The sequence below is a fragment of the Pecten maximus genome, chromosome 6 (genome assembly GCF_902652985.1).
Source record: "Pecten maximus chromosome 6, xPecMax1.1, whole genome shotgun sequence".
Taxonomy (NCBI): Eukaryota; Metazoa; Mollusca; class Bivalvia; order Pectinida; family Pectinidae; genus Pecten; species Pecten maximus.
The window spans coordinates 24,511,104-24,527,489 of NC_047020.1; the positions used below are offsets into that span (position 1 = coordinate 24,511,104).

Genomic DNA, 16,386 nt, shown 5'->3' on the forward strand with positions numbered 1-16,386 from the left:
AACGTAATATCTTACTTCGTAACGTAATAAAATATAACTTTAAAGTGAAATAAGAGAGTATGATTTAGAACAGCAAATGGTGTATTAATTTCCGAGATGATTAGATACCGGAAGTTGAACGTTAAAACGTTAAGTATGGCGAAGAGAGTCGTCGTACAGAAGGAAGCTTTGTCGGTAAAATCTCACCTAATTTGTTTTTGTCAGCTCTTTTCATATTCATATAGTTTTATGTAGTTAATTGGAAGGGGAACGTCTGTTGAATTATTGGGAATATGTTACAGGAGCCCTGGATATCATATAGCATATGTGTAACATAGGCCTTACATGTACCTGTATGTAAATTTACACGAGGCCAACGCATGATAGTGATAAGAATATTGGAGATGACGAACAGAATATTATTGTTATTAATTCGTGGTGGGAAATCAAAGTTAACGTTAATCTACATATTACGTAAGAGCCCAAAAAGAAAAAATAAGATACAGTTATTATGTTTGCAAGATGAGTAGGAATGAGTTTATCATTATAAATAAATTAAAATTAAATAAAACAGCATGAAATACATTAATCCTTACAGTCATTCAGTATTTATTAAATTTATATATATACATGATTTGATCATAATGGCCTGATATATGCTTGGCTGACAACAATATGTACCTGTCAGAAATCGTCTGTCAATCCATCCGTCCGTCCGACTGTCCAGAGCTACATTTTTGCAGCTAGTAGTCTGCCAGCAGGCTTTATTTAATTTACATACATGGTTTAATTTGATGCTCTTGAAATGAATGTACCATATTTAGCCAAAATCATTCAATCATCTCATTTTATTCTCTTTTTAGCCCACCATCATCAGATGGTGGGGTAGCCCAAGTTTTCTCTGGCCCTGTCACCATGTCTGGTGTAGGCTACACCAGACATGGTGACAGGGCCAGAGCCTACACCAGACATGGTGACAGGGCCAGAGAAAACTCAGGCTAATGGTGGGGTATTCAAATTGCTCTGTGTCTAGGGTCTGTCCGTAAACAATCATTGTTATTGCCGTTTCTTGTAAAATACTGGAGGGATTTCCCTCAAACTTCATGTGTAGGTTCCCCTTGGTCCCTTGTTATGCCATTTGGATTTAGATTTTTGATCAGGATTTAGATTTTTGATCAGAAAAACAAAATGGCCACCAGCTGGCGACCATCTTGGATTTTACAAATTGAATTTTGTTATCGCTATTTCTCTAAAACTACTGGAGGGATATTCCTCAAAATTCATGTGTAGGTTTCCCCTGGTCCTTAGTCGTGCCAATGGAATTAAGATTGATCAGAAAAACAAAATGGCTGACAAGCGGCCATCTTAGATTTTTAGAATTGAAGATTGTTATCAATATTTCTTGAAAAGTACTGAAGGGATGTTTCTCGAACTTTACATTTAGGTTCCATGAGGTATTTGCAATTGAGGTATTATCTAAATGACGCTTTCTCAACTATATATGTTTAAAGGTCCTATCAAATACATGTACCTTGAAACAGAAGAAACAAGGGTGGTTGCTGGGCTACAGAAATAGTAGCCATTATGAAGTTGTTGCCTGTGCACATTGTCAAGAAGACTGGAACACAAATGACATAAAGCAATATTTACCAGGAGGTTTGTACCGTTAAATTATACAATATTTGTTAAGTTTTCTAAGTTAGATGTCAAAAAATACTATGAGACACTTGTCTACAATATGTCTAGTGATGATTAAATTCAATACATCTGGAAAATGCTGAATGGGCAATTATAATCCCCTTCATTCTGTCCATATGTGACTTAATGTGTAAGGCTTTAGGGTGTACATGTATGTATGTGTGTGTTGGAGGATGTAACTGGTATTTCCAATGGTTCATATATATATAGTGCCATACCTCATCCTACTTTTTGTGGTTGCCTTATGTTCTGAAACTTTATTCAACTCTGTCAATAAGAAAAGATCTACTTTTTTCTGTTGATCATTTAATGCTAGTTTAAAAATTACCTGTTACAGGTGTATATTGCAGGATTGATATGTACACTCTTGAAAACTCCTATGCAACTTAGATAAGGAGTCTGTTAATAATTTTTGCTAGACAATTTGAATGAAGTAACATCACAGTTATCTATGTATATTGCTGTTTACAGGTATCTATATTGTTGGCGTGTTTTACTCCAGTCTTAGTGCTGTAGATACCAACAGTATTACCAAAGATTTGGGAAATTTTGGACTGGAAAAGGTCAGTATTTAAGATTCTTAGAAATTCATAGGTTTTTTATTTCATGATATTTATTTAGTGTATAGCATGATAGAAGTAAGGCCAAAATATATATATATATATGTGTTTAAGGTTACAAGTTGAGAATTTGGTTGGGTCGGTAGGTAGGAAAGTTATTTTTATCTTATTTTTTATTTTGTTTTTCTTAATTTCATCTATGTTGTATGTCTCCGTTCCCAAGATCTGGGTCGAGATTGACAATTTTAAACCATCACTGGCATCACATGTTTTCATGGGATTATGCCTGTGCTTCATGGGAACTATATTGGTCAAACAAACATTGAAATGTTTGCATCAAGCGCCGGGATGAACTCGTTTTAGGTTTTCTGAAATTTTAACCAAATCCTGAAATTCCGCAAAGAAATCGGAAAATTCGAGAAAAAAAACGAATAAAATAACTTTGAGTCGGCGGTCAAAAAGTAGGGTCGGGTCGGTCAGGAAACCCTTAACACATATATATTTTTTTTGGCCTTAAGGGATTCCTGTCTTTGGTGTTATTGATCCTGCTGATTTTGCATGGCATGGTAGATTTATTGGACTTTCGTGTAACCTCATTTGACCTTTTGTATAACTTGACTCTCACAAATCAAAGTCATGCCTATGTACCTGCCACTATTGTAATGAAAGTGAAGGGTTCCAGATAAAGATCAAGTGACGCATTTTTTATTACGACTGGTGTGGTTATATATATACATGTAAGGTGACAGATGCTGGTCAAAAGCTGTTGCCATTGTAAAGATAATATTTTTAAATCAAATAACATCTGTAATAACCTATAGAGCTTATTGATATACTAATCCTGTACCAGAAAATGGCACCAACCACAAACTCACAGTCATGTTCATTTTTTGTGAAATGGTTTTAGCTTGGTTATTAAACACTGGATACATAAAATATCAATTCACATATCAATTTTATTTTTAAAATCTTTTTATTTTTAAAATCTTGATAGAATGGTCATCAACAAATTAAAAATATGAAAACCAATTCAAAATCTAATAGTTAACAATTTGAAAAGAAAAGTTGTGTTTTCTTGTAGCTGAAACTGGCACCAATTGTAGCCACACATTTGGTACAATCTGTATGATCAAATATTAAAAAAATAAGAAGACATTCATATATATACGCAAACTTTGCAGCTGTCATCTGATTGTCATTTGAAGTACTGGTGATACATAAACAAGACAAATTTTTCCGATTCTGATCCCATGTTGGACCATATTTTGTTACTGATATGAGTGGCAGTATATGTTTCATGACAGAAGTTGATAATTTTGTGTTGTCTTTTCAGATTCTTGAGGGAGAAGATTTAATTGTATGTGCAATTGGATTTTATTTTTTATTTTGTTTTTCTTAATTTCATCTATGTTGTATGTCTCCGTTCCCGAGATCTGGGTCGAGATTGACAATTTTAAACCATCACTGGCATCACACGTTTTCATGGGATTAAACCCATTTGAATATGCCTGTGCTTCATGGGAACTATATTGGTCAAACAAACATCGAAATGTTTGCATCAAGCGCCGGGATGAACTCGTTTTAGGTTTTCTGAAATTTTAACCAAATCCTGAAATTCCGCAAAGAAATCGGAAAATTCGAGAAAAAAACGAATAAAATAACTTTGAGTCGGCGGTCAAAAAGTAAGGTCGGGTCGGTCAGGAAACCCTTAACACATATATATTGTTTTTGGCCTTAAGGGATTCCTGTCTTTGGTGTTATTGATCCTGCTGATTTTGCATGGCATGGTAGATTTATTGGACTTTCGTGTAACCTCATTTGACCTTTTGTATAACTTGACTCTCACAAATCAAAGTCATGCCTATGTACCTGCCACTATTGTAATGAAAGTGAAGGGTTCCAGATAAAGATCAAGTGACGCAGCTTTTTACTAAGACTGGTGTGGTTATATATATACATGTAAGGTGACAGATGCTGGTCAAAAGCTGTTGCCATTGTAAAGATAATATTTTTAAATCAAATAACATCTGTAATAACCTAAAAGAGCTTATTGATATGCTTTCCTGTACCAGAAAATGGCACCAACCACAAACTCACAGTCATGTTCATTTTTTGTGAAATGGTTTTAGCTTGGTTATTAAACACTGGATACATAAAATATCAATTCACATATCAATTTTATTTTTAAAATCTTTTTATTTTTAAAATCTTGATAGAATGGTCATCAACAAATTAAAAATATGAAAACCAATTCAAAATCTAATAGTTAACAATTTGAAAAGAAAAGTTGTGTTTTCTTGTAGCTGAAACTGGCACCAATTGTAGCCACACATTTGGTACAATCTGTATGATCAAATATTAAAAAAATAAGAAGACATTCATATATATATGCAAACTTTGCAGCTGTCATCTGATTGTCATTTGAAGTACTGGTGATACATAAACAAGACAAATTTTTCCGATTCTGATCCCATGTTGGACCATATTTTGTTACTGATATGAGTGGCAGTATATGTTTCATGACAGAAGTTGATAATTTTGTGTTGTCTTTTCAGATTCTTGAGGGAGAAGATTTAATTGTATGTGCAATTGGATTTTATTTTTTATTTTGTTTTTCTTAATTTCATCTATGTTGTATGTCTCCGTTCCCGAGATCTGGGTCGAGATTGACAATTTTAAACCATCACTGGCATCACACGTTTTCATGGGATTAAACCCATTTGAATATGCCTGTGCTTCATGGGAACTATATTGGTCAAACAAACATCGAAATGTTTGCATCAAGCGCCGGGATGAACTCGTTTTAGGTTTTCTGAAATTTTAACCAAATCCTGAAATTCCGCAAAGAAATCGGAAAATTCGAGAAAAAAAACGAATAAAATAACTTTGAGTCGGCGGTCAAAAAGTAGGGTCGGGTCGGTCAGGAAACCCTTAACACATATATATTTTTTTTGGCCTTAAGGGATTCCTGTCTTTGGTGTTATTGATCCTGCTGATTTTGCATGGCATGGTAGATTTATTGGACTTTCGTGTAACCTCATTTGACCTTTTGTATAACTTGACTCTCACAAATCAAAGTCATGCCTATGTACCTGCCACTATTGTAATGAAAGTGAAGGGTTCCAGATAAAGATCAAGTGACGCAGCTTTTTACTAAGACTGGTGTGGTTATATATATACATGTAAGGTGACAGATGCTGGTCAAAAGCTGTTGCCATTGTAAAGATAATATTTTTAAATCAAATAACATCTGTAATAACCTGTAGAGCTTATTGATATGCTTTCCTGTACCAGAAAATGGCACCAACCACAAACTCACAGTCATGTTCATTTTTTGTGAAATGGTTTTAGCTTGGTTATTAAACACTGGATACATAAAATATCAATTCACATATCAATTTTATTCTTAAAATCTTTTTATTTTTAAAATCTTGATAGAATGGTCATCAACAAATTAAAAATATGAAAACCAATTCAAAATCTAATAGTTAACAATTTGAAAAGAAAAGTTGTCTTTTCTTGTAGCTGAAACTGTCACCAATTGTAGCCACACATTTGGTACAATCTGTATGATCAAATATTAAAAAAATAAGAAGACATTCATATATATACGCAAACTTTGCAGCTGTCATCTGATTGTCATTTGAAGTACTGGTGATACATAAACAAGACAAATTTTTCCGATTCTGATCCCATGTTGGACCATATTTTGTTACTGATATGAGTGGCAGTATATGTTTCATGACAGAAGTTGATAATTTTGTGTTGTCTTTTCAGATTCTTGAGGCAGAAGATTTAATTGTATGTGCAATTGGAGTTTCATGTGACTCAGTAATTGAGGAAAACTTTTACCTGTGGACAAATGGACAAACACTGACCATACCAGTGGTCACAATATCACCAGACCACAGTCTGGACAATCTCCTTATGATTAGGGTCCAGTGTCCTGTTCCTCTGAGTTTTGAACTTGTTACAAAAGCTGGTAAGAATCCTGACAGATTGTCATTTAAACACATGATTGATTGGTCTGTTATCCAGTGATTTTTTCTGTGTAATATGTTTGCGTAATTATGTTCAGTGGAATATATAGCTACTATGTATGCTTTTATGCCAAAGCACCCATAATTTTATTCTGAAAAAAAAGGGTTAAGAAAAAACCAAGAGAGAAAGAGAGAGAGATAAAAGTCTATGAAGTTTCCATACATTTTTCGTCTGGCTACACCACTGATGTTACTAGACAATTTTTGACTACACCAGTCAGAAATTTATTGTGACATCATGATATGGACAATGATATTGCATCATTAATTGAAAACAATGTAACAAAATGGCTGTTTTTGTGCATGTCCTCCACATTTTTTTCTATAGACAAGTTTTCCGAGTTATGTGGTAAATGTAATGGTACCTTGAATATGCTTTCGTTTTGTATGAAATTATTTTAAATCAGAATCATCTTAAGTTTTAATTTTTCTTGCAAGTCAAAGGCCAAAATGTCTGTGTCATAAAATCTCATATGAAATGAAAACTGAATTAAGATTCTCAGAATATATACAAAGTGTATTATCACACATGGTCAAATCCTCAACACAACACCTCCACATAACTTACAGGATACATGTACACACAGCTCGTCATTATCACACCAACAGCAGCCTCCAAATTGACATGGTATGATTTCTCCATGTCATTGAACCATTAATTCATCTGACACTTTTCTTTGAAATAGTTTATATAAGAACTATAAGTTGGTCTTGCTGTAGTTAAGAGTCATCAAGTTTGCTCTGATATCTTACACATGTTTATATTTATGACACCTAACTAATATGGAGAATGGTACTACATTTCTTTTGGGACTGTTGTTAAAACATCATTTCAGATATATGGAAGTCAAATCTACTAAAGGAAATACATGAGTTGTGCAATGCCTCGAGGTCGAGAGGTGTTCTGTACCATCTTAAGGACAGTGATATACTGATAGGACCAGATCAGTTGTGTGGTGTCTCTCGGGATACTGTCTGTTCCGATCTTCACAGCCATATCAAATGCGATGATGGATTTGGGAAAAGTGGAAGAAAGTCTAATAAAAAGGACCAGCTGGTAATTGTCATTTCTTACAGACTCTTCCTTGTCATGTCAAATCATCAACAGACAATGTAGGGAAAAGAATGAACGAATTTAAGTGTCATAAAGTCATTAATTATGGTTATTGTTATTATCCAAAATGGCAGACATCATGATGAACATTTTTTTTGGGGGGTTGCCGAAAATACTAGTAAACCCGCTCCCCACTTTACGTGAATTCGTTTTCTCTAGGGGGGGGGGGGGGGGCTTGTTTGCGGTAAAATACGGTAATATAAATGTCATTTTATAAAACTGATGTTATGATTAAATACAGTTGTACACAATGGCTAGAATGTCTTATTGTGTACGTTTGTAAATATGTGTAATCCTGATTAAACTTTGTTGGATATATGACAACAATGTAGAATACATGGTGAATGATATATAATGTATAATATATTTCATATATGATTTGGACTTATGCAATTTCACAGACCACAAAACCATATAGATTACTAGTAAAACAATGAGTCATTTACACTTCACAAATTCTGTTTAGGATATTCCATATCCACACAACAGAAGGCCTAGTACTAAACAGGACCTATGGGTAGTACCATAGTTATGATAATAAAATGCATTTTCTCCAGCACCAATAGATTTCTTTTTATTGAGCCTCCTGAGGAATAAAGATTTTACTCCAGCACTTTTGCTTATTTTTTTTTTTTTTTTTTTAAGAAAAAAATAATAAAAATCTGCACTGCCACACACTGAAAACAACGTATTTTTCTTGATGGGATTCCAATATTCAGTAGATTTAAAGACATTTAGAACCACTCATAACACACACCTAAAGGATTTGATTATAAGACAGATATAGTTTGTTTAATATTTGCTATTAATATTGCATTCTACACTAAAGGATGGAATATCAATATGTTTAATTTCATTAAAAGTGAGCTAACCTATTTACCTTTGTGTTTCAGCCTACACTGCAGTTCTCTATGTACCATCAGATAAACAAAAAGTCCTCATTTCATGCAGTACCATCATGTTGTCCAGTCATAAAACATTCTCTAGGTAAGACAAATAAATTAAATTCAATGGTGATTAGTTTATTAGTAAATCATGATACTCAGTTCAATGGTGAGAATATAATAAATAAAAGATTTGTTTGCAGGTATATGTTAGTATAATGATATCAAATCTTGTTCCTCATTTTGTTTTGATCTATTAATTTCGGGGTAAAACATTTAAGTTCACTGTTATACATAAATAGAAGCATTGTTCTACTAATTATAACTTCCATTGTCCTATACATAAAATTATATTTGTTTTATAACCCAATAAAAAATTTCAATATTATCTTGAACATATGTCGGAGACAATGAGATATTAATGCCAAATTGTTGTTGTCCACTGGGAATGGATTCAGTTTTAACAGGACCCGAAAGAATCATTATTTTGTCTCATATTTACACAACCACAATTGTAGGAATATTTTACTGGATAGGTTAGGCAGGTTTTATGAAGTCTGTAATGATGATAAGTAAATAATAACGAAGTTTATGTACCACCTCTAATATAAGTGACTTTTATTTTCAGGTAACTATAAGAGTGTTGAGATGACCCTTCCTGTAGACGCTGTGGCAGTGGTCAGCAGAGACTTACCTATCACAGATCTCCATGCCATCCTTGGTACAGCTGTTAGCCAGCAGCTCACTGCCATGGCTTCCTGTATCATAAGAGACACAGTTGTAAGTCACCTTTAACTTAGTTCTCAGCCAAAAAGGTTTGCTGTAGTAGCTCATACTCTAAAGCGTCGGACATTGCAACTTCAGATGAAAATCAGAGGTGTGTGGTTCGATCCTTACCTGGAATGATGTATTTCTTAGACAGCTGACATTATGGACCATCTTATGTTGTGATGGCTGTGTCCTTGGGCAAGTTTCTTTACCCCAATTGTCCTGAATAATGTATGATTAGTCTCCTGTATGTTGTTCAGAGTCGCCAGTTACTAAAAGGTATTTTTAAGGAGGCCATGGACCATCCTGTGTTGGCATGGTTGTGTCTTTGGGCAAGATACTTTACCCGGATTATCCTGGATAAAATGTGATTGGACTCCTGCATGTTGTTGAATGAAGGTAGTCACCAGCTACAACCTTAGCGTTCAACCTTAGCAAGTAGTAAAACATCTATACCACAACCTACATAAATATAGGTGTACAAATGAAAGTTATATGGCCGATCTGTTTTTATTGGTCACTGATTTCTGTTGTAGTTACAGTTTATTGTTGTAATCATATTACAAGAATAATAGGTAACATGCTTGCAGATAGGAAATGTTTTACGAAGATCCAGTTGTGAAAAAAAGAATTTTCAAAAATATATTTTCCTGAATGAATGTCCTTTGAAAGTTGGTGTAAGTGTGAATAAAAGTTCCCTGTGAAATTTATGTCATGAATATGAATTGACTGTTTGAGATAAAATGTATATTATATTATTAGTGATTGGTCATAGTTTTAATAGAATCTACAGTGGATAATGAAAGGAAGTCACATTTCATTGATCTTTTGCAGGCAAAAAGTGAGAAGTTCAGTAAACCTGTACCCTATCACTTCCAGCCTGGGGGTCTACAGGCCATCTTCTCCATCATCTACTTACAAAATATGACAGATGAACAATTAGGTAGGTACAAAGGAATATTTTGGCAGATGAAGGACATAAAAGTCTGGATAATTTGATCGTCTTTTCCAAGATGGCAAGCATTGCAAATTTTTCAAACAAGTTTATCTGTATGTCCTCAGACTTCAAACTTTATTCAACACAGGATTTCACATGTATAGTACACATGCTTATAAGAATTTCCAAAGTGAAGTATTTAAAAAGTTCAATTATGACTGATGCCAAATTCAAATTTCACCTTCAAAATCAAAATGTGCATGATGGTTATGGTAAAGCTACCTTAATTGTCTTTTTAGACTGCCATAAATTCTTTTTTGAGGATTTTGGATTAAATTATCATATTGGAGAACAGCGACCAAAACTGTTTCTCTTAGCGAGCGTTGTTGTAAATCTAAGCTAAAACTTGACATTGTCAGTACAAAGGCGGACAGAGGTCCACAAAATGCTGAGTTTGCCAGAAAACCGACCAATGTTTAGGAGAAGCAATGCTGTCATGTTCCATGAAGAGCGCTCCAATTATGGCTATCTGATTAACCCTCATACCAGCATCCCCACGCAAGGAAGTAAGTATCGCTAGACAGGGAGAAAGTCTCACCTGTCAGGGAGGTCAATATCACCTGTCAGGGAGGTCAATATCACCTGTCAGAGGGATAAATATCAGTTGATAGGGAGGGAACCCTCTTAAGGGCATCAACAACCAGGGAGGTGAGTATCGCTTAATAGGGAGAAAGTCTGATAGGGAGGTAGTTATATATTTTTGGAATTAACATTGCTCAAATTTCCTTTGCTTTTTTCTGTAGAAACATAAAAGTGAACAAAAATAGATATTTTATTGTAAAGATTTTAGAAACTTTATGATGAAATTTAATTGTTTTGAGAAATCAACTCGCATGCTAACTGATAAACCTGTTACTATCAGTGAGTGATTGGGTTACAGTGAAGGGAGGAACAAAGTATCTAGTGGATGGTCTCTACAGCTACCATCACTACATGCAGGACAGGTTCGATGACAATAAGTGGGGGTGTGCTTATCGCTCTCTACAGACCATCATGTCCTGGTTCAAACTGCAAGCGTACACAGAGAAGCCTATAGCTAGCCACAGAGAGATACAGCAGGTATGTATCGTATTTATCCTGTAATAAGCCCATGGGGACAACACATATAAAACTGTGTGATCTTATTGTAGGATGGTGAAATACCACATGTTAATGTTTTTACTAAATTACAAATTAATTGAAGACATGGGTAGGCTTAACTGGCATGAACTAGATACTGGAGTTAACTTGGGGAAAAGCTATGTATTCGGGCAGGTGACTGTCTCATTTCAGTTTGTGGAATTGAACTTGGTTGCCTACATAAAAGGCCATTACTTTAATTACTTGGCCATCCAACCAACAAAATTTTGGTTCACTGATGATTATATGCAACACTTATAAGGTATATTTAAGTTAAAGAAGTGTCTTTACATATCTTTAAGTAGGTTATGGTACACTTAAAATATATGTATGTAAAGCTAATTAGGTATATTATGCTATATGTGTACATTGTATATATATTACACTAGCTTTTGTTAATTACCTAATTAGTAATTATTTATGACTTGCAAGTCAACATCAATCACTTATCACCTTTTATAGCTATATCTCTCTTGTTAGAAAAGAGTTATCTATCTTTAATTCAATTATGACGTCATAATACTATCCATTATGATGACGTCACAATACTGACTATTGTTAATGCTGTCACAATTTCTACCTTTGTTAATGATGTCATAGATAACAATGTATATGGGCCCACATTTTTAGTACTTTAGGGGTAGAAATACCCTACAACTTTGTCCTGAAGAAGCCCATTGTATGGGCGAAACCGGTAGACCAAATAAATATCCAAGAACCCTCACATCCTGTTGCTTGTTGCGATTGAATTCTAACGATATATTACACTATGTATCAACACATTGTATAATACCTATGGATTTTTGCTCTATATTTTAGGCACTGGTGGATGTTGGGGACAAGGACCCCAAATTTGTGGGGTCACGTCAGTGGATTGGATCAATGGAGGTCAGCTACTGTTTGGATCATCTCTTAGGGGTATGTATAATACATATGAGCCTGTCGAGTGGGCACAGAACTAAACCCTGATAAACGAATGCACTGTCCATACCTGAAACATATGTTAATTAAAGTACAGAGCAGGTAGAACTCAAAAAGCACAGTTTCATAGTTTTCTATTATCATAGCTAAAATGATATCAGTATCAAACATGTTGTTTTTTCTTGCATGCTGTTTATTGTATTTCCATACCATATTTATCCAAAAAGAAAACCCTGCCTACAAATAACCCCTTTTCTTAATCTTTGCATAATCATCAGCCTGCCCTTGTACAAATTCTGAAATCAAGCAATAGTCATCTGGCTAGTTTTGCATAAACACAGCAAGACCCCAGAATCTGCAAATGCTGAAATTTCTGCTGCTATGCTCTGTTGTCATCAGTACCTGAAGTTTGAGTTTCAAGCCAGTTTTGACCATTAACGCAAAAATACTCTTGATAATATTGATATAATGAAAGTTTATTCATCTAGTTAAACTAATTCTTGGCCATTCTGCCTAACATATGTTTTGAAGGTACTGGGCCATGATGACAAATCTTAGACAGTGATGACAACTTAACCTGTAAACAAGAGGCCCATGGGCCTTAACGGTCACCTGAGTTTTGATATATTTTAGCCTATTTGGCCCCTTGGACCTTTAATGAAGGTCAATGTCATCAATTTGAACAAACTTAGTAGCCCTTCATGCTACATACTTTATATTGGGTCTCTGAGCCTTTTGGTTATCAAAAGGAAGTAATTTAAAGATTTTAGCATATTTGACCTCTGTGACCTTGAATGAAGGTCAAGGTCATCCATTTGAACAAACTTGGTAGCCCTTCATCCCAGCATGCTACAGACCCAATATCAGGTCCTGTTGGTAATTGAGAAGAAGTTGAAAATGTAAATTGTTTACGACGGAAAGAAGGTGATCGCAATAAAAAAACTATCACTAAATGAATAATTGTTAACAAATTCCTTGTCTATGCTATTTAGCATAATTATTTTAGATTTTTTCTATTTCTAGATGTGTTACAGCACTAAAAAATTTTTTTTCGTTCTGTATTTTAGATAACTTCAAAAATCATGTTTGTCAGTACTGGTGCAGATCTCGCAACTAAAGGGAGAGAACTGGCTCTCCACTTCCAGACACAAGGGACTCCGATCATGATAGGTAAATTCAAAAATACAACTTTTCCTGAATATGTTTACTGCCATTTTTAGCTCACCAGTTACAAGTAACCGTGAGCTAATGCTGTACCCCTGGCGTCCGCGTTGGCGCCCACACCACTTTAAAGTTTTTGGGATCAGTTTTTGGGAAGCTTCTAAGTCCAAAAGTATACACCTCACACCCTTCTAATTTGGTTTATACATTCATTAGAGGTCTAGGAATAATGTTATGGCAAAAGCATGCAGAAAAAAATTGTGTTTTTTTTTTTGCATTTTACCATTTTGTGGACTTAACTTTTTTAGCACCAAAATCCACTTTAAAGTTTTTGGGATCAGTTTATGGAAAGCTTCTAAGTCCTAAAGTATACACTTCACACCCTTCTAATTTGGTTTATACATTTATTATAAGTCTAGAAGTGATGTTATAGCAAAATCATGCAGAAAAAAATTGTGTTTTTTTCACATTTTACCATTTTGTGGACTTAACTTTTTTGGCACAAAAAACTCACTTTCAAGTTTTGGGGGTAAGTCCAAAAGTATGCTCTCACACCCTTCTAATTTGGTTTATTCATTCATAAGAGGTCTCCAGGAGTGATGTTATGGCAAAATCATAGAAAAAATTTTGATTTTTTTTGGCTTTTTACCATTTAGTGGACTTTATTATTTTGGCACAAAAACCCTCTAAGATTTTTGGGGGTAAGTTTTGGAAAGCTTGTAAGTCCACACCCTTCTTATTTGGTTTATACATCCATTAGAGGTCTAGGAGCGATATCATGTGACATGCAATTTCAAAATGACATGCTTATACATACATAAAAAATGAATGCATAGTGTGATTGCTGCCGCATATAATCTGCCTGGCTATATGCTAGTCACTTGGCTATTTCCCATAATGTACTGTATATCCAAAGTGTTAACTAGACAAACTCCTGCCATATCTCCCACATTATCATTTTACTTACGGTCTGAGAAAACTCAACAAATGTGTAACTTGATTGAGAGATTAGGATTGTGGAGTTTTTGCATTGATGCAGTTGAATCTCCATACCGGTAGTTTTTTTTGTTTTTTTTTTTATATATACTGTAGTCATGAATATTATTTTCTGTGTAGACTCTTTATATGTCTGAAAAGTACCATTTAAATATGACTGATTTATGTGAAATACATATACATATATATCCTGTTACCATCTGTTTAGGTGGTGGTGTATTAGCTCATACCATCCTTGGAGTTGATTTCAACGAAGTCACTGGTGATGTTAAATTCCTCATCCTTGACCCTCATTATACTGGTGCAGAAGATCTCAAAGTCATCCTCGATAAAGTATGTATTCTTCCCAGTAACAGGCTTCAGTATTAACCATTGAGTACTCAAGTTTACTGTTTTAAAAAAGGTTATTGTATCTTACATTGGTTCAATTCTATATTTGTCTATCAATATTTTCTGTAAATCAGAATATTTGAGGTTCAGTGTACTTTCATCAAATAATAGCAATGCATCCCCTCCTCAACAAGTTTTGGAAGACCTAAGAAAAGGGAGAGATGTGTGTTGAATGAATTAAGAAAGATTAGATATCACTTTCAGAACCTAGGGCTATTCTTGTAAAATATGTATCCTATGGCATGGGGAAAGAATAATTATTATATATTATTGTTTTGCTTCGATCACTTCTGTTAATTGCTGGTCCCAATTTGACATTCCTCCTGTTGGGTAAGTATTTTACTGAAATAGCCCCAAAACACTTCTGATGGTGGTACCTGTTTGACAAACTCAGAGTCCTCCCCTTGGATAGATATTTTACTGAAATAGCCCTGTCATCCTGGAAATGTTAAGAAATTTTCTTTTCATTCTTTTCAACTACCAGTTTTTGATTAAAGTACACTACACCAGTAAAATGTATATATTCAGGTTATCCAGTGAATACTAGAATATTGTTAATTATAAAATGAACATATATTTGCATTACTACAGACAATTTTACCATCTTTCCATTTGCCAGGGATGGTGCGGCTGGAAAGGACCAGACTTCTGGGATCAACATGCCCATTATAACTTGTGTATGCCTCAGAGGCCCCTAGTCATCTAACAACAGCATCATATCACATGACCTATGTCATCAAATACTCAACAGAAATGTGCAGCTCGTCATCTTTCGTTGGGCATTATTTCTATGGGACTTAAGGAATATTTTCAATGTTAATAATTTAAATCTTTATTAAAGTTCACTTTGTTGAAAATTGTTGGTTTTTTTTCAGTAAGAAACTTTCTCCCACATGGGTTTTATGGGCCAAAATTATGGGTGATTTGTGTATTAAATTTCAATAAACATTTTTTTTCTTAATGTTTTGAAAGATGTTACATAAATATACATAATTTTATACATTAAGCACAACAGTTGTACATGTTCACTAAACAACAGTATTAGTTAGCAAAATATCATCAGATGGTCAACTCTTTAAATATTCCTTAAGAGCTGTTCAAGTAACCTTTACTATACCCTAGCTATAGCAGAAATAAATAAACTCTACATAGTGGACACACGAAAAAAAAACAAAATCTGATTATATATGGTACTGCTTTGCCTAAATCACTTCTGCTGGTGATTCATGTTTGACAAACTTAGGCGTTTTTTGTTTATCATGGTAAAACGGTTGGACTAGAGTTGTTCTTTATGAAACAATGATGGATCTAGTGATTCTATGTTACTTTTGGACAGGCCTTGGCAAAGACTTTCAAGGCCTGCATCTCCAGGTCTGTCAAAATTTGTGACTGAAATGTTACAATAAAAAAATGACAAAACTGGTTTGTCCGCATAAAGAAAGTCCCCTGGAGACCTCCTGTTTCAAAGATATTTACCTGGGATAGCCTTAATCGCTTGCCCATCATTAGTTTACCTTTCATTGTTCTCCAAATGTCAAAGTTTGAAGTTGAGCTCAGACTGACTAGTGATCATCTAGGATTTTGAGCAATGTTATCTATATTTTATCAGAAGTCTGTTTCTCCAATTTTGTATGTAGACATTCATACCCTTTGTTTCCTAATTATTTTATAGGTGTGAAGACCGATTTGAAGAACAAGCAAATTCCTGGAATTTGTATTCCCTTGCTACACATTTGTAGATCAACATTTCATTAAAGAA

At 34.4% G+C, this 16,386-nt stretch overlaps 1 protein-coding gene across 1 annotated transcript; it reads left to right on the forward strand.

The window, feature by feature from the left end:
- Positions 1 to 107: 107 nt before the first annotated feature.
- LOC117329321 (ufm1-specific protease 2-like) lies at positions 108 to 15,484 on the forward strand. The gene is made up of 14 exons (XM_033887225.1): positions 108 to 174; positions 1,491 to 1,635; positions 2,149 to 2,240; positions 6,015 to 6,219; positions 7,114 to 7,334; positions 8,285 to 8,378; positions 8,904 to 9,055; positions 9,878 to 9,986; positions 10,400 to 10,546; positions 10,921 to 11,099; positions 11,979 to 12,077; positions 13,148 to 13,250; positions 14,446 to 14,570; positions 15,247 to 15,484. Exons 1-14 carry the CDS (start codon positions 136 to 138, stop codon positions 15,331 to 15,333), a joined length of 1,797 nt encoding a protein of 598 aa, XP_033743116.1. The 5' UTR covers positions 108 to 135; the 3' UTR covers positions 15,334 to 15,484.
- The last annotated feature ends 902 nt before the right edge of the window (positions 15,485 to 16,386 follow it).

Excerpts from the sequence above, each read along its gene's own strand:
- LOC117329321 (XM_033887225.1), top strand. The coding sequence starts at position 136 with ATGGCGAAGAGAGTCGTCGTACAGAAGGAAGCTTTGTCG. Across the intron at positions 9,056-9,877 it reads GTATCATAAGAGACACAGTT|GCAAAAAGTGAGAAGTTCAG; the intron begins GTAAGTCACCTT and ends GATCTTTTGCAG. Across the intron at positions 9,987-10,399 it reads TATGACAGATGAACAATTAG|TACAAAGGCGGACAGAGGTC; the intron begins GTAGGTACAAAG and ends TGACATTGTCAG.